Raw genomic sequence first — 23,654 nt, 5'->3', positions numbered from 1 at the left:
AGAGAAGAATGGACAATAGCGGACAATAGTGTTGAGCGTGAATATTCGAATATTGAATTTTTTAGCGAATATCGGCACTTCGCTTTTTTTTTTTATTTTTATTTTTATTGTTATATTTTTTCTTTCCCACTTCCCAAAAGTAGTTCTTACCTGTCCTTAGGATTCCTGTCTTCCTTGGCTGCTCCAGTCAGTGCCCGTTGCCGCTTCTGACGACTTCCGTGCTCATGGAGCGTACCCATCACCATGGGAACGTCTCCATACTAGAATGTACTGTCGGATTTGAGAATTACGTTGAAATCGCAATTCGATTAATTCAAGTTATAATAATCAAATTGCGAGTTCAACTTAGCACTGCTTTATTCCATATTAGGCTAGAATTAACGAATATAGAATATAGCAGTGCTAAGTTGAAATCGCAATTCGATTATTATAACTTGAATTAATCGCATTGCTATTTCAACTTGGACCTGGTTTACTGTGGTTGGCTTGGTAGAATTAGCGAATATGACCAATGTATTCGTCATATTCCTCAAAACGAAGATAACGAAGTATTCTACATCTTCGTTTTAGCTACCTCTTCTTCAACTTTGCTAATTCTATCAATCAAATAGGAAAGTTGACTATAGAGACAGCTAAGTTTAATTTGCTATGCGATTATATTACTTTGCTTTTTTTTAAAAAATTGAATAGTTAAATACTTGATTATAATAATGATTTTATTTATAAAAAAAAAAAAAGCAAAGTAATATAAACGCATAGCGAATTAAACACAGCTGTCTCTATAGTCAACCTTCCTATTTGATTGCTAGAATTTGCGAAGTTGACGAATAGGTAGCTAAAACGAAGATGGAGAATACTTTGTTATCTTCGTTTTAAGGAATATGACGAATACATTCGTCATATTCGCTAATTCTACCAAGCCAACCATAGTAAACGAGGTCCATGTTGAAATAGCAATGCGATTAATTCAAGTTATAATAATCGAATTTCGATTTCAATTTAGCGCTGCTATATTCCATATTAGGCTAGAATTAACGAATATGGAATATAGCAGTGCTAAGTTGAAATCGAAATTTGATTATTATAACTTGAATTAATTGCATTGCTATTTCAACTTAGACCTGGTTTACTATGGTTGGCTTGGTATAATTAGCGAATATGACGAATGTATTCATCATATTCCTCAAAACGAAGATAACAAAGTATTCTCCATCTTCGTTTTAGCTCCATATTCGTCAACTTCGCAAATTCTAGCAATCAAATAGGAAGGTTGACTATAGAGACAGCTGTGTTTAATTCGCTATGCGATTATATTATTTTTATTTTTTTTTTATAAATAGAATCATTATAATAATCAAGTATTTAACTATTCAATTTAAAAAAAAAAAAAAAAGCAAATATAATCGCATAGCGAATTAAACTTAGCTGTCTCTATAGTCAACTTTCCTATTTGATTGCTAGAATTAGCGAAGTTGACGAATAGGTAGCTAGAAATAAAGATGGAGAATACTTTGTTATCATCGTTTTGAGGAATATGACGAATACATTCGTCATATTCGTCATCTTCGCTAATTCTAGATATCAAACCAATAGGAAAGTAGCCTTAAGTTAAAATCGCAATACGCGATTATTTAAATCGCATATTAATCGCGATAACTACAAACCGGATTCCCAAAAAGTTGGGACACTAAACAAATTGTGAATAAAAACTGAATGCAATAATGTGGAGATGGCAAATGTCAATATTTTATTTGTAATAGAACGTAGATGACAGATCAAACGTTTAATCCGAGTAAATGTATCATTTTAAAGGAAAAATACGTTGATTCCTATTTTCACGGTGTCAACAAATCCCAAAAAAGTTGGGACAAGTAGCAATAAGAGGCTGGAAAAAGTAAATTTGAGCATAACGAAGAGCTGGAAGACCAATTAACACTAATTAGGTCAATTGGCAACATGATTGGGTATAAAAAGAGCTTCTCAGAGTGGCAGTGTCTCTCAGAAGCCAAGATGGGTAGAGGATCACCAATTCCCACAATGTTGCGCAGAAAGATAGTGGAGCAATATCAGAAAGGTGTTACCCAGCGAAAAATTGCAAAGACTTTGCATCTATCATCATCAACTGTGCATAACATCATCCGAAGATTCAGAGAATCTGGAACAATCTCTGTGCGTAAGGGTCAAGGCCGTAAAACCATACTGGATGTACGTGATCTCCGGGCCCTTAAACGACACTGCACCACAAACAGGAATGCTACTGTAAAGGAAATCACAGAATGGGCTCAGGAATACTTCCAGAAACCATTGTCAGTGAACACAATCCACCGTGCCATCCGCCGTTGCCAGCTGAAACTCTACAGTGCAAAGAAGAAGCCATTTCTAAGCAAGATCCACAAGCTCTGGCGTTTTCACTGGGCAAGGGATCATTTAAAATGGAGTGTGGCAAAATGGAAGACTGTTCTGTGGTCAGACGAGTCACGATTCGAAGTTCTTTTTGGAAATCTGGGACGCCATGTCATCCGGACCAAAGAGGACAAGGACAACCCAAGTTGTTATCAACGCTCAGTTCAGAAGCCTGCATCTCTGATGGTATGGGGTTGCATGAGTGCGTGTGGCATGGGCAGCTTGCATGTCTGGAAAGGCACCATCAATGCAGAAAAATATATTCAGGTTCTAGAACAACATATGCTCCCATCCAGACGTCATCTCTTTCAGGGAAGACCCTGCATTTTTCAACAAGATAATGCCAGACCACATTCTGCATCAATCACAACATCATGGCTGCGTAGGAGAAGGATCCGGGTACTGAAATGGCCAGTCTGCAGTCCAGATCTTTCACCTATAGAGAACATTTGGCGCATCATAAAGAGGAAGGTGCAACAAAGAAGGCCCAAGACGATTGAACAGTTAGAGGCCTGTATTAGACAAGAATGGGAGAGCATTCCTATTTCTAAACTTGAGAAACTGGTCTCCTCGGTCCCCAGACGTCTGTTGAGTGTTGTAAGAAGAAGGGGAGATGCCACACAGTGGTGAAAATGGCCTTGTCCCAACTTTTTGGGGATTTGTTGACACCATGAAATTCTGATTCAACATATTTTTCCCTTAAAATGGTAAATTTTCTCAGTTTAAACTTTTGTTCCGTGATTTATGTTCTATTCTGAATAAAATATTAGAAGTTGTCACCTCCACATCATTGCATTCAGTTTTTATTCACGATTTGTATAGTGTCCCAACTTTTTTGGAATCCGGTTTGTAGAATAATGACGAATATTTGATTTCGATGAATATGAAATATTCGCGAATTTCGTCGTAATCGAATATGGCACCTGCCGCTCATCACTAGCGGACAATACTTTGATGCACTCGACTTGGTTGAGTGTCCATTATAAGGCAAGATTCCCAGCCCCAGCTTAAGAACCAGTTGGTAGACTTGTGTGACTGTTGTAAAATATGAACATTATTACTTCAATCTATTAGTCTGGGTCATTCTGAAGGAAGCAACTCTTACAACTGGTTGTCCCCACCAGTCCATATTACAAAACCGAATATACACCTCCATTTTGCATTCATGAGGCATCATGTTCTCCTGTAAAATTGAGAGACATTCCTGACTCCTGGGAGAGTTGGAAAGCACTTCTCCATGAACTTCCACTGTATATGCTGCCAGGATGGTCAGTCCAAGCATAAAACGTGCTTTGATTGGTGTACATGTCATAAAAAGGGATCAGATGTGTCACAAAAAAAAAAAGCATAGCCTATGTAAGTGGGCATGCTCCACGCGTCACATTTACTATCTTCTAGATAGAGAATGTCAAAAGTTGTCAAGTATGCTGTAGTACAGCATGCTACAGAGTATGTCACTATTTTTCTTCACAGTATAGACCCAGAGAATTCTATGAACACTGTATTAAAGTGGTGGCTGCACTTGCACAGTGCACTCTCCATTCATTTCTATAGAAATTACACACTTGCTAAACTTTTTTCAGAACTCCTATAAAAATTTATGGAGAGCGCTCAGCGCCTCAGCGAACCCGCACCTATCTGACATTGACGGCTTAGGCTACTTTTACATCTGCGTTTTTGCTGGACTCGTTATCGATCAGCAAAAAAGCTTCCATCATGATAATACAACTGTCTGCATCCATTATGAACAGATCCGGTTGTATTATCTCTAAAATAGCCATGACGGATCCGTCACTAAAACCATTGTGAGTCAAAGGGGAATGGATCCGTTTTCTTTTCCTTCAGTGATCCGTCATGCTCCATATCTCAGGATGCACTCAAAAACACTGCTTGCAGCGCTTTTGTGTGCATCACAGGAACGCAATGAAATGGAACGGAATGCATTCTGGTGCACTCTGTACCCTTCAGTTCAGTTTTGTCCCCATTGACAATGAATGGGGACAAAACTGAAGCATTTTCCTCCGCTATTGAGCTCCTATTACGGAACTCAATAGCAAAAAGGTAAAGCGCAGGTGTGAAAGTAGCCTAACCTAGCCATATGCCATCAAAGGCCCAGATGACACAACCCCTTAAAGGATCAGTACCAATCCATAGAACTAAAATATAAAAATAAATAAATAGCAATTATTCAAATTAATTGATGGTAAATAAAAAAATAAAATTTTTAAGGGGTTGTGAAGGAGGGCTGTGGTCAATTAAGAGAGTCAGAGATCAGGCCACATTGAACTTAACAAAGGTCTCTTTCTACTGTGTGAACAATAGGAGTTGTAGTGCATCCAGCAGTTATCTTTACACAATGAAAATTCCTCCCAGTTGTCCAAGCATGAGTTTGTTGCGAGTAATGGCCCTTTAGTTACTCCTTCTCTGCTCTTGCTAAAGTCCCTGTTATTGGGATCTCTGGCTAGCAACTACAATCTGGCAACTGTAGCTGTAGTGTCCACTTCCACTATCCTGGAGTGCATAGGGTGTCTTAACTTGTTTCCCTTTGCAGAAGCGGGGTCTGGAATGGTTTGAGCTGGGTTACCTTGTTGTCTCTTTCTCGCAGCAGCCATGTAAATCCTACTCCTTTAGTTCTTGCTTGCTTTCATCTCCTGGAGCTTGTGGAGGTGACAGGGCTCTAAGGCTCGTAGCCGGAGTCTGGAGGAGAGGAGCACATGGAGACTGCTCTCTTCCTCCTCCCTTTCTATAGCTACTCTAACTAGAATCTTCCGGAGGGGGTGGAGCCAGCCTACACCCTGAGCTCCAGAGAGGGCTGGGCCAGGATTGTTACCTCTGGCCATGCCTGGCTCATGCTGGAACATACTGAGTTAGCAGTACATTATAGTAGCATTACAGACATATAAACAAACCAAACTTTGCAGGTACCTCCAGGTCTGGGGTACTGCAGTAGCAGCCATGTTTTTTTTTTCTAATTCTGTATAACCTATTTTAGATATGCATTCAGGATTCATTAAATATGTAAATTAATTAGACCTGCACTTAATCTGACAAAGTGGAAGCATTGTTAATTGTCTCCATTGACACATATGTAACTGGTGTACTTTGTCTCTGCAGATGGAGCAGACCTGTGAAGAAATAGATGAAATGTTTAGTAACCTGCTGGGGGAAATGGACTTGTTAACACAGGTGAGTCCTATCAAAAGGAGAACCGCACAGTCTACAAGACAGGATAAAACCCCCCTCACGATCCCACATTTGTTCCTATACCGCACTGAGCGTTCCACTTACATGCAGAGACTTTCCAGACTGGACAAATATTGACAAAGGGGATTTCAAAGGGAATAAATCGCTACAGTCTATTTGGCATCCTCTCCCATTGTGTGAGGAACAGTCCGTGTGACATCATAGGAGTAAACTGTAAGGAGCAGCTGTATCTCAGCACCACAAACACAGATCTACTCTAAACTCAGGCCAAATTATCTAAAAGTCTCCTTCAGAATATGTCAGCACGTATTGTTACCGTTGTGAACAAGCAAAATGCTTAAGAACCAATTAATTTTCCAAGAACGTACATGTTCCTGCCAGAGGTTAACTCTTTAACAGATCCAGTCATAACACATAAATATCTACAGGGTAGTCCAAAAGTACGGAGACCCCTGAATAAATGGAAAACGATTCTTAGGAGCACCATCCTATGTGTGGCATGCTGCTAAGGGAAAGGGGGCAAATCTGTGAGGGGTGGTGTCCAACCCAGTAACTATTTCGAAAGCCACCATCTTGGAACCAAGTTGATATTTTCAAAAGGTAAGAGGTGCATGTATACAGTACAGACCAAAAGTTTGGACACACCTTCTCATTCAAAGAGTTTTCTTTATTTTCATGACTATGAAGGCATCCAAACTATGAATTAACACATGTGGAATTATATACATAACAAACAAATGTGAAACAACTGAAAATATGTCATATTCTAGGTTCTTCAAACTAGCCACCTTTTGCTTTGATTACTGCTTTGCACACTCTTGGCATTCTCTTGATGAGCTTCAAGAGGTAGTCCCCTGAAATGGTCTTCCAACAGTCTTGAAGGAGTTCCCAGAGATGCTTAGCACTTGTTGGCCCTTTTGCCTTCACTCTGCGGTCCAGCTCACCCCAAACCATCTCGATTGGGTTCAGGTCCGGTGACTGTGGAGGCCAGGTCATCTGGCGCAGCACCCCATCACTCTCCTTCATGGTCAAATAGCCCTTACTTTCAAAGTTTTCCCAATTTTTCGGCTGACTGACTGACCTTAATTTCTTAAAGTAATGATGGCCACTCGTTTTTCTTTACTTAGCTGCTTTTTTCTTGCCATAATACAAATTCTAACAGTCTATTCAGTAGGACTATCAGCTGTGTATCCACCTGACTTCTCCTCAACGCAACTGATGGTCCCAACCCCATTTATAAGGCAAGAAATCCCACTTATTAAACCTGACAGGGCACACCTGTGAAGTGAAAACCATTTCAGGGGACTACCTCTTGAAGCTCATCAAGAGAATGCCAAGAGTGTGCAAAGCAGTAATCAAAGCAAAAGGTGGCTACTTTGAAGAACCTAGAATAGGACATATTTTCAGTTGTTTCACACTTGTTTGTGATGTATATAATTCCACATGTGTTAATTCATAGTTTTGATGCCTTCAGTGTGAATCTACAATTTTCATAGTCATGAAAATACAGAAAATTCTTTGAATGAGAAGGTGTGTCCAAACTTTTGGTCTGTACTGTATGTATCTGATAGAGAATCTCATGACGAATCCAAATCTGGATGGGACGTGCCTTTATTCCGGACAAATTTATTAATAATTTTCTCTTTGTTACAGACACAGATATGGCTGAGAGATTAACACGCAAGGGCAGGACAGAGATTGTGCTGATCTCCAGGGAGTGCTGAGCATTGAAATCTGCTGCAGTGACTCGAGTACTGCACTCCCAGAGATCAGCACAATCTAGGGGATAAGAGATAACTATAAATACTCCACAGGGTATGGGGCCCCCGTTCTTGTGATTAGTGGGGGTCCCAGCAGTAGGACCTCCACCAATCTGAAAGTTGTCTCCCATCCAGGGCCGGTGCAAGGATTTTTGCCGCCCTAGGCAAGATAAAAATTGCTGCCCCCCTTATCAGATGATCTGCCCATATCATGACATCACATATGTTCCACCCCTTTCTCAGCATTTAAATTAAAAGAACTGCTATGTTTCCCTTAGGGTTAATCCAGCTTCTTGTAGCTGTCTCCCTGACAGCCGCTAGAGGTGCTTCCGCGATTCTCACTGTGAAAATTACAGTGGGAAGACGCGGAACATAGTTTTGAATGCGTGCGCATTCGCAGCAGAGAGGAGGATCGGGGAGAAGAGTTCCCAGTGCCGGCGCTGGAGAAAGGTAAGTGGCTGAGGGGGTTTTAACCCCTTCAGCCCAGTGGGAGGGGGACACGAGGGTGCCCCACTCCTAACAACTATATAGTGCCAGGAAAATGAGTTTGTTTTCCTGGCACTATAGTGCTCCTTTACCACCAGTACTGCACAGGGTCTTTTCTCTGCAGGAACAGGCTATAGACACCAGTACCACTACTATTAAACTGTACTGGTTCTGGGACTATAGTGTCCTTTTAATGTGAGGTAAATTAGTTTCCAATGTAGTATTAATAACTAAACAAATAAATAATAAACATATTGCATTGTCTACTTACCACCAGGACAATAAGATGATCTGGTCTCTGTCTGCAGTCTGGCTCTTGGTCTGGCTCTGGGGACTCCCTTGTCACTCTCTTCCCCCCCCCCCCCCATGTCACTCTCTTCCCCCCCCTCCCTTATCACATTCTTCTCCCCCCCTCCCTTATCACATTCTTCTTCCCCCCTCCCTTGTCACTCTCTCCCCCCTTGTCACTCTATCCCCCCCTCCCTTGTCACTCTCTTCCCCCCCCTCCCTTGTCACTCTCTTCTCCCCCCTCCCTCCCTTGTCACTCTGATTTCCCCCTCCCTTGTCATTCTCATTCCCCCCACTCCCTTGTCACTCTCATCATTTCCTCCCCCCCTCCCTTGTCACTCTCACCCCCCCCCCCCACTCCCTTGTCACTCTCATCATTTCCCCCCGCCCACTCCCTTGTCACTCTCATCATTTCCTTCCCCCCCCTTGTCACTCTCATTCCATTCCCCCCCCACCTCTAGTGCAGCATGGCCGAGCTCTGTTCGGTCCACGGTACAGGAGCATTTGTTTCTTGTACCCGGCCGGACTGAAAGGAAGTGCACACTAAGTGAGCACTTCCTGTCAGTCCAGCCGGGGACAGGAAACAAAAGCTCCTGTACCGCGGACTGAACAGAGCTCAGCCACGCTACATTAGAGGCGCTTCCCTCCAATCAGTCCCTCTCTCTGGGCAGTGCGGCAGCCGCCCGGTGCAGGGGAGGGCCCGCCGCCGCCCGCCGTACTTAAAAAAAAAAACTTGCGGCAACACTTTTTTTAAAAACCGCACGGGGCCGGCGCCCCCTGCTAAATTGCGCCCTAGGCGGCTGCCTAGGTCGCCTTACAGGTGGCTCCGGCCCTGCTCCCATCCCCTGGATAGGGGATAACTTGTCAGCCAATTTGTACCTATGAAATTGGCTGACCTGTTACATGTGCACTTGGCAGCTGAAGGCATCTGTGTTGGTCCCATGTCCATATGTGCCCGCATTGCTGAGAAAAATGATGTTTTATTATATGCAAGTGAGCCTCTAAGAGCAACGGGGGAGTTGCCGTTACACCTAGAAGCTCTTCTCTCTCTGCCACTGCTGCGCCCTCTCCATGTTGATTGACAGGTCCAGACAGTGAAAACATCACCTGGTCCTGTCAATGAAAGTCCAGAGGGCGCGGCAGTTGCGGAAGCAGAGCCTCTAGGTGTAACAGCAACGCCCCCGTTGCTCCTAGAGGCTAATTTGCATATAATAAAACATCATTTTTCTTAGCAATGCGGGCACATATGGACATGGGACCAACACAGATGTCTTCAGCTACCAAGCACACATGTAACAGGTCAGCCAGTGTTATAGGTACAGATCTGCTGACAGATGCCCTTTAAGCACAGATTTGGATTTCTCATATCACATGACCCGTTCCCATTTGAAAATATCGACTCGGTTCCAAAATAGGAGTTTTAAAAATGGGCTCCATGTTGAACACTCCCTCTTCACAGATTTGCCCCTTTCCACTTAGCAACATACCACCCACAGGATGGCGTTCCAAATGACAGCAAATGGAGCACTAGCTACCAAGAAACACAAAGCACTGACATGTCTACCTATGAACACATCTGTACGTAGACTCAGCATTGATTCACTATGACACAATAAGGACATGGCTAAACAAAATCCCCAAATATGCTGGTATTGTGAAGCAGATGTAAGATAATATCAAAAGAATGCTGAAAATGTCACGCTTACTATATGTCAATACAAAATTCTGGGCCGGTATGAGATGATCCTGCTTAGCAGGAAACATGGTAAAGGGTATCTGTCAGCAGTTTTCAACCCAAAAAACTGCTGACAGCACTCTATAGGTGACAGGGAGAGCAGCCAAGACATACAGTCAGGTCCATTAATATTGGGACATCGACACAATTCTAACATTTCTGGCTCTATACACCACCACAATGGATTTGAAATAAAACAAACAAGATGTGCTTTAACTGAAGACTGTCAGCTTTAATTTGAGGGTATTTACATCCAAATCAGGTGAATGGTGTAGGAATTACAACAGTTTGCATATGTGCCTCCCACTTGATAAGGGAACAAAAGTAATGGAACATAATAATCATAAATCAAACTTTCACTTTTTAATCCTTTGCAGTCAATTACAGCCTGAAGTCTGGAACGCATAGACATCACCAGACGCTGGGTTTCATCCCTGGTGATGCTCTGCCAGGCCTCTACTGCAACTGTCTTCAGTTCCTGCTTGTTCTTGGGGCATTTTCCCTTCAGTTTTGTCTTCAGCAAGTGAAATGCATGCTCAATTCAATTCAGGTCAGGAGATTGACTTGGCCATTGCATAACATTCCACTTCTTTCCCTTTGGTTGCTTTTGCAGTATGCTTTGGGTCATTGTCTATCTGCAGTGTGAAGCGCCGTCCAATGAGTTCTGAAGCATTTGGCTGAATATGAGCAGATAATATTGCCCGAAACACTTCAGAATTCATCCTGCTGCTTTTGTCAGCAGTCACATCATCAATAAATACAAGAGAACCAGTTCCATTGGCAGCCATACATGCCCACGCCATGACACTACCACCACCATGCTTCACTGATGAGGTGGTTTGCTTAGGATCATGAGCAGTTCCTTTCCTTCTCCATACTCTTCTCTTCCCATCACTCTGGTACAAGTTGATCTTGGACTCATCTGTCCATAGGATGTTGTTCCAGAACTGTGAAGGCTTTTTTAGATGTCGTTTGGCAAACTCTAATCTGGCCTTCCTGTTTGAGGCTCACCAATGGTTTACATCTTGTGGTGAACCCTCTGTATTCACTCTGGTAAAGTCTTCTCTTGATTGTTGACTTTGACACACATACACCTACCTCCTGGAGAGTGTTCTTGATCTGGCCAACTGTTGTGAAGGGTGTTTTCTTAACCAAGGAAAGAATTCTTCGGTCATCCACCACAGTTGTTTTCTGTGATCTTCCGGTTCTTTTGGTGTTGCTGAGCTCACCGGTGCGTTCCTTCTTTTTAAGAATGTTCCAAACAGTTGTTTTGGCCACACCTAACGTTTTTGCTATCTCTCTGATGAGTTTGTTGTGTTTTTTCAGCCTAATGATGGTTTGCTTCACTGATAGTGACAGCTCTTTGGATCTCATCTTGAGAGTTGACCGCAACAGATTCCAAATGCAAATAGCACACTTCAAATTAATTCTGGGCCTTTTATCTGCTCACTGTAATTGGGATAATCAGGGAATAACACACACCTGGCCATGGAACAGCTAAGAAGCCAATTGTCCCATTACTTTTGGTCCCTTAACGAGTGGGAGGCACATATGCAAACTGTTGTAATTCCTACACCGTTCACCTGATTTGGATGTAAATACCCTCAAATTAAAGCTGACGTTCTGCAGTTAAAGCACATCTTGTTCCTTTCATTTTAAATCCATTGTGGTGGTGTATAGAGCCAAAAATCTTAAAATTGTGTAGATGTCCCAATAATTATGGACCTGACTGTACCTAAGAGAGATCTTCAAGCAGCTTGCCTGACTGAATAATCATTGTTTTAAGCCTCTGGGGCCATGATGCAAGTGGGCAGGAGACAGTGCCTGCATATTCAGTTTCCTGGGGTCTCTGAACTGGACGCTTCCGAAACCATCTACTTACTGGGGGGGGGTGGAGAAGAAGAAGACCTTCCCTTTAATAAACTACCCCAGGGTACCATAGGGTACCAAATAGTAAGAAGAAGAAGAATTCAATGGAGATTAAGTAGGGGACACATGTTCATTTAAATCAGGGATGCCCAACCTGTGGCTCTCCAGCTGTTGCAAAACTACAACTCCCAGCATGCCCTAACACCCTACAGGTATTAGGGCATGCTGGGAGTTATAGTTTTGCAACATCTGGAGAGCCGTAGGTTGGGCATCCCTGATAGAAATAAATGTTATCACCTCTCATGGTTGCCTTTAGGTTAGTACATCTATACAATGACCTACCAAAGATGTATGATTGATCAGAGGAGATAGAGGAGATTTGTGCTGCTCATTCTCTAACTGAAATAAAAATGCAAGTGTACATATTTATAGTCAGGCCAAATAACCATGTATCACTATGTATGGCCGCCTTTAAGAGTGGGCACTACCGGAAAGCATCATGTCACCATAAGGTTGTCACCTTTTCCAGTGACAAATATCGGCCAAAAAAGTGGGTGTGTGAACAGGTGTAAGTGAATAAGCTCCTATGGAGAATCAAATAACCATAAAGCCAGGAAAAATACATCCCTTCAACCTGTTTCACTGCTGCCTCTAAACAGTGCCGCTCTATGCAGGTGCCCAGTTTGCCTTGGTTTGTCATACTGGTTTGATTAGTAAAAATAATTGATGACGATCCTTTATGGTGACAGTGACAGAAAATGTCTGTAATGAATCACAGAGTTAAAGTGTCCAGGGGAATAAAGTGGTTACACTTAAAGTGATCACACTTATATTAAGCCATTTGTGGGAAACTCCATACCCCATGAAGACTCCTGCTACCCTTTGCAGACCTCCCAAGTATTCTTCTGACCCAAGTTCCTCTGTCCCTTTTTGCTCCTTAAATGTCCCTCGGCTATAGGCAGATTTGCAGTGGTTACCTTCTATGTCAAAGTAGTCCGCAATTCCTTTGTGACCACTAAATCTTCTGTACATCTTTTCCCCTTCTAATGGCTGGCACATAAACTGCACATAGTCGGTAGGGAAGTTGGATCTCCCAATAGGATCTGCCCAAGGTGGGAATGGTGGGGCCAGTCCTTCCTAGCCACTTGGGACCTCCCACTCCCTATGCAACCTTGTAGGATTAGTAGTATATACATACAATACATGAAATACAGTGACATTGATACTTTCAGTGCTTTGTAGTGGATTTCAGGATACTGTGTATGAGTGGACCCTTAGGGTACAGACACATGCTCAGCTTTTCTAATGCAGTTTTTTACTCCAAAACCAGGAGTGAATCCAAACATTATATCTGTCCTTTATACTTTCTCTCCTTTTATGATGCACTCCTGATTTGGCCTTCAAAACTGTATCAGGAAACCTGATCATGTGGCCGTATCCATTTGGTTAACGTGAGTCTGTCCGGTGACGTTGCCCTACCAGACAATTCCCAGTGCTTGGTAGGACAATTACCAATGTATGCACATATGCATTTGTCACCGTTCACAGCATATTTATTCTTGAGAAAATCAACTTTTATCCAATTTGAAAATTTTGATGGCCTGGGGGGTTTCATTTGTAAGTCCTCTCCGTCTTCATTAAAATCTTGCATATACACCAATCTTTTTTAGCCCGGTTTATGAATAGTCCAATCTCTGATGTGCAAACTACAGCCTCACAGATGTACTGCACATGAAATGGGTCAAAAAAGAATGGCACTTACTCAAGATTTCATGTATGTCCATCACATAACCAGGGCAGATTTTTAGCTCCTAAGAGGAAACAATGAAAGCTCCCATTCAGTGACTACAGGCACATATATTGAACACAGAAAATATTGTCCAGAGAAAAATATCCCTTTTCATTATACCCTCGTTATATCCTCTGCATATAGAGGAAATAAGGTTTCTACACAATCATAGAAGAGGATTCTTTACGGTAAGAGCAGTGAGACTATGAAACTCTCTGTATGAGGAGGTGGTGATGGTGAGTTCACTAAAAGAGTTCAAGAGGGGCCTGGATGTATTTCTGGAGTGTAATAATATTACAGGCTATAGCTACTAGAGAGGGGTCGTTGATCCAGGGAGTTATATTGATTGCCTGATTGGAGTCGGGAAATAATTTCTTTCCCCTAAAATTAGGAAAATTGGCTTCTACCTCACAGGGTTTTTTTGCCTTCCTCCGGATCAACTTTCAGGATAAAAAGAACTAGAGGAACAAATGTCCTTTTTCAGCCTTACAAACTATGTTACTATGTAGTGAATCTGTATTTTTTTTGCTAAAATTTTAATACTCTTTTACGTAGTGGGGCCATAGAAAGATGGTTTCTCTTGTGTTGCGGGTGGGCAATGCAAAAGGATGGAGCAGCACCATTGATATCAAGCTCAATAATTGGGCACAGTTGCTTCCATGGACCTGACTCTACCATCTCTAGTCCAACCTGTATATAGAAGATGATGCAGAAGTAATTCAAGCGTAGTGGGCAGATTTTTGACAGGACAATGTTTCACCTTCTTCAAATACCGTATATACTCGAGTATAAGACAAGTTTTTGGGCACATATTTTTGTGCTCAAAAAGCCCCCTCGTCTTATACTCGAGTCTAGGTCTGTCTTAGCTCCGGTAATAGCAGGCAGTGCGGGGGGCGGCGCTCACTCACTGACCTAGTGGGAGCAGCGCCTAGTGGGAGCAGGCGCGTGACGTCAGTGAGTGAGCGCCACCCCCTGCACTGCCTGCTATTACCGGAGCTAAGACAAAGTAAGATACCGTAGTTACTGATTCGTTTATAAATATACTGCTGTGAGCGTCGGGGAGGGGGATCTGTGGGTGGCACTGTAGGGGGATCTGTGAATGGCAGTGCCATCCACAGATCCCCCTACAGTGCCATCCACAGATCCCCCCTCCCCTAAACAGTGCCATCATGGCACTGTTTAGGGGAGGGGGGGATCTGTGGATGGCACTGTTTAGGGGGGATCTGTGGATGGCACTGTTTAGGGGGGATCTGTGGATGGCACTGTTTAGGGGGGAGATCTGTGGATGGCACTGTTTAGGGGGGAGATCTGTGGATGGCACTGTTTAGGGGGGAGATACACTGTTTAGGGGGGAGATCTGTGGATGGCTCCCTGTATTTAATGCAGAGTGTGTGTGTGTATATATAATGCACACACTCTGCATTAAATACAGGGAGTCAGAGTCAGACTCCCATCAATCTGAGTCACCCTCTTGCAGATGTGTGTATATAATGTAGAGTGTGTGCATTATATACACATACACTCTGCATTATAGCTGCATTTCCCACCCTAGTCTTATACTCGAGTCAATAATTTTTCCCTTTTTTTGGGGTAAAATTAGGGGTCTCGGCTTATATTCGGGTCGGCTTATACTCGAGTATATACGGTGGCTTCTGCAATTTCACTTAAATTATTTCCTCTGGTTGTCTCATGGGTGGAATAAACCACCACAAATATGAGTACATTTTCCAGCAACCTGGATTTTCTTGATACTTTATGGAACCCAAGAAATTGAACCCAAGCAATTAATACCATATTCCTCTTTTTCAGGATATTTGCTGTTCCTCTGACTTGTTTTTGCTATGGTTTATTTACTACTTTTCTGAGTTCTGTTCACACTTTTTCATGGCAAGGATAGCACAGCATGCAGAGCAGTTCTTGCTGTCCAAATAGCATAAACCATAGAGGAACGTGGACAGATCTCACTGCAAGACAGTGGAGTCCATCCGGTGCCATATGAATCCATTGTGCAGTACATCAGAAGCTATGATGCCTATGTGAACATAACCTTCAATTCTTCTTTTCCAGGCTCATATAGACATTGATTAATATTTTCTGTATTTACAGAGCCTGGGCATAGATAATAACCCATCTTTTCAAGCCACCAGCACAGAAACAGAGATTAACTTTTCGTTTGGATTCAAAGACTTAAATGGTATGTACACATTTATCCACATACAGACCTTTAATGTACTCCTAGATATTTTTCTCAGCTGTCAAGTTAACAACCTGTCACGATGAACATGGTGTCTGAGCTGCAGGTAGCTTGTTATAGAGCAGAATGAGCTGAGCAGATTGATACATAGTTTATGGGGAAATATTCAGTATAACGTGTCATTTAGGGTACTTTCACACTAGTGTTATTCTTTTCCGGCATAGAGTTCCGTCAAAAGAGCTCTATGCCGGAAAAGAACTGATCAGGCATATCCCAAAGCATTCTGAATGGATAGAAATCCGTTCAGTTTGCATCAGTATGCCTTCCTTTCAGTCACTGTCAGGCGTTTTGGGCGGACATAATACTGCAGCATGCTGCAGTATTATGTCCGGCCAAAATGCCTGATCAGTAGCCAGAATGCTGGATCCGGCATTAATTCCCATTGACTTGCATTAGTGCCGGATCCGGCATTGCAAAACAACTGAAGGACGCATCCGTCCTTCCAGTCTGCGCATGCGCAGACCGGGAAAACGGTGAAAAAGACTGCAAGACTGATCCGTCCATCCGCATGACAAGCGGAGAGAGGGATCTGTTCTTGCAATGCATTTGTAGACGGATCCGCACCCGGATCCGTCTACAAATGCTGTCAGTTGTCACACTGATCGGCGGATCCGGCAAGCAGCTCCGATGACGAAACTGCCTGCCAGATCACACTAACGCTAGTGTGAAAGTACCCTTACTCAGTTTATATTCTTGCTCATTCTGGGTTGTGAAGTCCAGGAGGAGGTCCTATCAGTGATTGTCAGCCTTTCCTCTATAAGGAGGAGGTCCTATCAGTTACTGACAGCCTTCCCTCTATGAGGAGACGGTCCTATCAGTGATTGACAGCCGTCCCTATATGAGGAGGAGGTCCTATCAGTGACTGACAGTCTTCCCTCTATGAGAAGCAGGTCCTATCAGTGACTGACAGCCTTCCCTCTATGAGGAGGAGGTCTTATCAGTGACTGACAGTTTTCCCTCTATGAGGAGGCGGTCCTATCAGTGACTGACAGCCTTCCCTCTATGAGGAGACAGTCCTATCAATGATTGACAGCCGTCCCTATATGAGGAGGAGGTTCTATCAGTGATTGACAGCCTTCTCTCTATGAGGAGGAGGTCCTATCAGTGACTGACAGTCTTTCCTCTATAAAGAGGAGGTCCTATCAGTGATTGACAGCCTTCCCTCTATGAGGAGATGATCCTATCAGTGATTGACAGCTGTCCCTATATGAGGAGGAGGTCCTATCAGTGATTGACAGCCTTCTCTTTATGAGGAGACGGTCCTATCAGTGATTAATAGCCTTCCCTCTATGAGGAGACGGTCCTAGCGGTGATTGACAGCCTTATCTCTATGAGGAGACGGTCCTATCAGTGATTGACAGCCTTCCCTCTATGAGGAGACAGTCCTATCAGTGATTGACAGCCTTCTCTCTATGAGGAGACGGTCCTATCAGTGATTAATAGCCTTCCCTCTTGAGGAGACGGCCCTAGCAGTGATTGACAGCCTTCTCTCTATGAGGAGACGGTCCTATCAGTGATTGACAGCCTTCTCTCTATGAGGAGACGGTCCTATCAGTGATTGACAGCCTTCTCTCTATGTCTTTGTATAGAGAGAGAGCAGTTAATCACTGGTAGGACCGCCTTCTGGACTTCAAAGCCCAGAATGAGCAGGAAATGACATTAATAAATTACAAGTTTTACTGAATCTTTTCCCACAAAACTATACATCAATCTGCTCAGCTCCTCCTGCTCTATAACATGGAGCTTTTATCTGACATTGCATTTTCATGCTGACAAGTTCCCTTAAGGCGCATTTACATGCAGGCAATTATGGGGAAGGGACTGTTTCTTCCTGATAACTGCCTGCTCATCAGTAGAGGTAAAGAGCTGTATTTACATGTGCAACAGGTGGCCGCGCCCCAGGGCCCTCCATGTCACGTCCCAGGTATAGGAAATGCTGAGTGGTATGTTGCGGCCTAAAGTGTCACGGTGTTCCTACCTAGATACGGCTGGACCCCAGGCTTTGGCTCTGAAGCAATAAATAGGGGGAATAATTGAGGGATTTGAAGAAATAACTTGAGTCCAGACCTTGAGATGAAGTTCAATGGCAGCTTTACTTGAATAAACGTTTCTCCAAACAGTTTCAGGCTTTGTCTTAGTTCCAGCAGGCTTTAGCATTAAACTGGCAGGCAAACTCAACTCTGCTATATCCTTCTCTCACTCTGCTGTACTGACAAGCTGACTTGGTAACTTGGCTTCTTTTTTATGCTTCACTTTTTAGTCGGACTTACATATGTAGTAGGCTTAACACTCAAACTCTTAACTCAAATTTATTAACTCATCATGTTATCTTGAAACAAAAGCCATTGAAAAGCAATTGAAGCCGTTTGCTTAATGCATTTAGTTTAGATAACACATCTCATAAAGAATGAGTATTAACTCTACTACATCTGTATCTTCAGTCAAGGAACAGGTTAGAATCCTGGCAGCTCCAACATGGAGTCTCAACCAGCACAAACCAGAACTGCCCCACCTCCTTCTGGTAGCAAGCAGGACTGGCCCACATCTGACCAAAGGGGGGGAGAATGGAATGGTGAGTTCCATTCTATCTAACTATAGCTCTGCCGTGTTTGCTGCCACCTGGTGGTGAACCAGGCACATTACACGAACAGTTACATAACATTATTATAAATGCATAGTGTTGAGGGACCTGGAAATAAATATATACGTGACATACAGGTTAGACCATAAAAGATAGTAGCAAGGTGCAGAAGTGGTAACACCACTCTGGGGTGTTACACATGCAGCAATCTTTTCCACTCTATGGGGACGAGCGATGACTATTGCAATCACTCATCCTCATACAGATTTATTGTTTCTGGGCAGCAGATCACTTTTCACACAGCACAATCTTCTGCCCAGGAACGTTGATTTAGGTGACCACATAAACGATTTCACTCGATGAACAAGTGTTTTGCTTATTCATCGTGTCATTCACTGCACCTTTACATGGGCCAATTATTGGGAACAAGCGTTCGTACTAACATCCATTTCCGATAATTAACCCAATAATTGCCCCCTGTAAATCCACCTTTACCTTCCCAGTACCTGATTACGTCACTAGGAAGTCTGGCAATCTAATCAAAGGGGCGGACCCCTCTGATCATGCCGCGGTCACCCAGTGACCATTATTATTTTTATTACCACATTAGTCTGCCATACACTTATTCTTTGGCTCCACAGGACACCACCAGGGTAATTACAAACAGGGTTGGGGCAACAAACTAAATCATTGCCCCAGGTGAAGGAAAGACTAGCTGCATATCTGCTCAGAATGTAAGCAAGAACGTTCCCACCATTGACTGCAATCAGAGATTTTTTTATTATGCAGAGAATAGGGTTTGTTGCATTTAACAAAATGTTGGCAAATGAAAACCACATAGTGTATATTTCTAATCATTTCAGAGTCACTTAATGCCCTTGAAGACAACGATCTGGACGCTCTAATGGCTGACCTCGTGGCTAACTGCAAAGATGCCGAACTGCAAGTTAACAATCAGACCTATAATAGCACCCCCCCTTTTCCTTATGCGGACACCAGCAATTATCACCCTAGCTATACTGATCATCTGGCCACTGGTTCCATGGATGACCTGTCTTATCTCCCACCACCACCTCCTAGTGCATGGGAAATGGATTTTCCTCCTCCACCGTCTGATCCTGAAGAACCAAAGACTCAGGTAGAAGACATAAAGGGGATCAGGGGGCATGGCTGTGTGGTGGCCACCCATACCAAGTGTCCTTAAAACAGTGGATTACATATATCTATCCTAATTAAAGGGGTTGTCTGGTTTAGAAAGCCCATTTCCAAATATCCTACCAGGATCTTCAATATACAGGAGTCTCCCAAACAGTGGCTTTATCTAGTAGCCAAAGCAATGGCCCACTGATTTAGAAGGGAACTCTGTAATGCATCATTTGTCCTGTAGTGGCGCTGCTGGAAAATTGAATACTTACTGATCGGTTCTAATGGGATTAGAGCTGATCACTGAGGGTCCCAGCAGTGACAAAAACATTCACTGCCTTTATTTATAAAATTGCACACCTATAAAACAAATATAGAGTGCACCATGGCCTCATTTATAATTAGATATGCACCATATTACATAATAGAGGGTAATTATATCTGCAAATAAGGACATGAGACTCCTTGGCAGCGGTCCCATTGGTCACTTTCACTCCACCAGTTGCCCACCACAGATATAGACATCACATGCTCTCCATTGGGCTCCTGGCATATTGTGTTTTGCATACAAGGCTAAAGAGGGTGTTAGAAAGAGAACTGAAAACAGCACTTGTAGCAGACTTTATAGTCTCACAGGGAAGTTTCCATACAATATTTGATAATAATAATGTAGTTCTCTTCAGAGACACTGTTTTTTTAAGACATCTCATAATTTGGATGTTACGTAATATGTGAAATTTTACCCGAACGGGGAAATCATTTCAGTTTTTTGTCATTATTTATTGTAGGATGAAGACGAGTCAAAAGCCAAAGCCGACAAAATAAAGCTTGCTTTAGGAAAAATGAAAGAAGCCAAAGTTAAAAAAGTAAGTAAGGCAAAAAAATACACAGGGTCAGGCAGGCAGACTATAGTAGTAGAGGATTCTTCGGTGAGTCCAGGAGAAGACAATCTGGCTCCTGGGTCCAGTAGAAGACAATCCCTTTGGAACTGACTGTGGAGACAATCACTTGTCCCTAGGGTCTATTTCTTATTAGATAAATCAAAAATAACCCATCAGACTTTATTGATTCTATTTCCTGTGTGTAAAATGACAATTATTAAGATGCCAAAGTACATGCCCATGTTCTGTATAATGGTGGACCTTCCAAATCACTTCCTCTGGTGAGCGAAAGGAATTGCACACGCTGTGTCTACTTTGAAATACAGTACACAAATCTTTAGTCAAACACTAAAAAAGTAGTTGCTGGAAAATGTTTAGATGCCTAGAGATTGGCTGGTTGCTAAGAAGATCCCCTGGCCACAGAAATATCAAAGGGAACCTAAACTTCTGGTGGAACTACCAAGGTGAAACAGCACTTCTTGAAGCGCTCTGCACCTTTGGGTTTTATCTGCTCCGCTTAGCTTTTCCAGCATGTGGGATATGGATCATGTATTCATTCTATGGATCATTGCTCCAAATGGTGCAAAAGCTGAGTCTGAAAGTGTACTGTGCTCTGAGAAGTGTTGCACCTTCGTAGTTCCACCAAAGGTTTTGGTCCATATTAATATGTCATTAATTTTATTTGGAGAATATTTCAATTATGGTAGGATCAGAAGTAGATACATTATCTGCTGAGGAAACTTATTAGTACACTTGATAATCTGCATATGAAAATATTCTCAGTGCAGATCATACCCACGTAAATGTCCATTTCACTATTTTACCCAACCTTTGGTATCATTTTCATAGCTATCTTGAAGAATATATTTGGTAATTGTTCCCTTGCAGTCTGCAATTCACTTCAAACTAATCTGTTTTCCAACAGTCTATGGTAGCGCACTATTCAAGATTTCCTTCACCAGGGACATAGATTCACTTTGCTGGCTTAACCCTGTATCTAACTGCCAAGGCAGAGTGGCATGCTGCCACCAAGCACTCACATGGTAGCAGTTCCTTAGGAAAAACCCAAGTGTATCATGGCATACATTGCTTATCAATCTTTCCCTCTGATGGATTCTTACGAGCACTGAAGTACTATTCTTGAAAAATTCCTATAGTTAAAGAGAGCAATTCATGTTATTTTATGGAATTGCTGTTTAAGCAATTCTTTAAAGGAATACTACACTGAGAAATAGATGATAAAAGTGAAGAACTATGATTGCCCTCACTATCAGTCTGCAGAATTTTCTGCATGATCCTGACATACACAGTCATATAGAATTCCTAAAGAGAACACAGGGGTCACTCAGTCCTCCACAACAAACCTATCTATTGCCTTTAATGGCTCCATGCTCTGTCTGCTTCCTTGGGAAAACCTTCAATTCTGCCCTGTCCTTCAAACTGCACATCCAAGACCAATCCACCTCCTGCCGCCTCCAACTAAAAAATATATCTCGAATCCACACATTCCTCATCCTTGAGTCTGTAAAAATGCTTGTGCATGCCCTTATCATCTCCTTCCTAGACTATTGCAACATTCTCCTTTGTGGCCTTCCATCTGACACTATGGTGCACCTCCATCCTCAACTCTGCTGCCCAGCTAATCCACCTCTCCCCCCATTATTCCTCTGCATTGCCCAGAGAATCCAATACAACACATTAACTATGACATACAAGGCCGTCCAAAACCTGTCCCCCTACACTCATCTGTGACCTGATCTCCCGATATCTCCGATCCTCACAAGACCTCCTTCTCTACTCTCCTCTTATCTCCTCTTCCCACAATTGCCTCTAGGATTTCTCCCATGCATCCTCCATACTCTGGAACTCTCTACCCCAAATCTCAGACTCTCACCTATACTGGAAACCTTCAAAAGAAACCTGAAAACCCACCTCTTCAGACAGGCCTACAACCTACAGTAACCCTGCTGCCATAATGGTGTAACACCAGCCTTATCCTCAACTACTTTATCCTTCCCCATTCCCTTAAAGATTGTAAACCCTCGTGGGCAAGGTCCTCTCTGCTTCTGCACCAGTTTGTAGCTTGTCCTGTACATGTTTATTGTACTTGTTTTGCATTATGTATGTGCACACCTTTCATATGTACGGCGCCATGGTATGAACTGAGCTTTATTAATAAATCTTTCTGTGGAGGCGGTGCTTTGACAAGGGGGTTGAGCTCTGCAAACAGAGCAGTATTTTCTGTATTTAATGTCACTTTAATGTTTAATGTTTCAGTAATGATCATACCGAATACTATGACACACTGACCCTCATTTATCAAAAGTGTCTAACAGGAAAATTGTTTTAGTTTCCCACAGCAACAAATCAGAGCTCACCTTTTATTTCTTAAAGTGTGCTTAAAAAATGAAAGGTGAGCTCTGATTGGTTAATACGGGCAACTAAGACAGTTTTCCTGTAAGACAGTTTTGATAAATGAGGCCCACTTTGTGTTACAAGCATCAAGGATCTGTTGCCTATTCCTCACTAACTTTGTTACAGGCAGTTGCTATGCAATTACCTTATGGTGGGTTCACACATAGGTTTGTGTGGCAGTTTTTCTTGAAGTTTTTATGGTAATTGTTTGAGCCAAAGTCAGAAGTGGATCCAGCAGGAAGTAGAAGCATAAGCCTTTCCTTTGTATTTTTTATTCCGTTCCAACCAAATTTTTGCTTTGGCACAAAAACTGCCACAAAAACATATATGTGAAACCATCCTTACGACTGAATCTGGTTTTGTTATCAACTTGCTTAGTCTGGTGTTTTCTCATTATTGATTGTTATGCCTTTTCTTTTCTGTGCCTCTTTGCCGGTTGTAGTGATAGGTCTGTGCAGTTTTATTTCTTGAGTCTTAAATCCTAGTCTATTGGCTTTGTATGAGTGCTTCCTAGAATTTGTGGTTCCATGGCCTGGGTTTGGGTTTTGATTTTCTACTGCCTTGTTGGACTTAGCAGTTCAGGGTCAGTTTCTGCTAGGTTTTATTTCTCTTACCTACATTAATCGCTCTCCACCTTTATGCCATTGCCATCTGACATTCAGTATCCATCTTTTTTATCCACTGCCACATCCACATCCAGTTTTATGTCATCAATTGGTGAATTTATATTTCTGTATTTGTTGCTTGTCAATATTTGCTTCATATATCTTTCCTGTCTGTCCAGTTGTTATGTAATGTAATCTGCATCACTTAAGTCCTAGGCAGGGTCATAGCTTATAGTAGAAG

At 42.5% G+C, this 23,654-nt stretch overlaps 1 protein-coding gene across 1 annotated transcript in view; it reads left to right on the top strand.

The window, feature by feature from the left end:
• The window catches only part of LOC121002816 (amyloid beta precursor protein binding family B member 1 interacting protein), a 132,233-nt gene that overhangs the window by 40,864 nt on the left and 67,715 nt on the right, over nt 1-23,654 (top strand). The window contains exons 2-5 of the mRNA XM_040434393.1: nt 5,518-5,589; nt 15,641-15,728; nt 19,233-19,507; nt 20,301-20,378. Coding sequence (XP_040290327.1) covers nt 5,518-5,589; nt 15,641-15,728; nt 19,233-19,507; nt 20,301-20,378 — 513 coding nt within the window. The remainder of the gene's footprint in view (nt 1-5,517; nt 5,590-15,640; nt 15,729-19,232; nt 19,508-20,300; nt 20,379-23,654) is intronic.

Source organism: Bufo bufo, chromosome 5, assembly GCF_905171765.1.
Source record: "Bufo bufo chromosome 5, aBufBuf1.1, whole genome shotgun sequence".
Classification (NCBI taxonomy): Eukaryota; Metazoa; Chordata; class Amphibia; order Anura; family Bufonidae; genus Bufo; species Bufo bufo.
The sequence above is the reverse complement of the archived record's forward strand: the minus strand, read 5'-3'. Positions and strand labels throughout refer to the sequence as shown.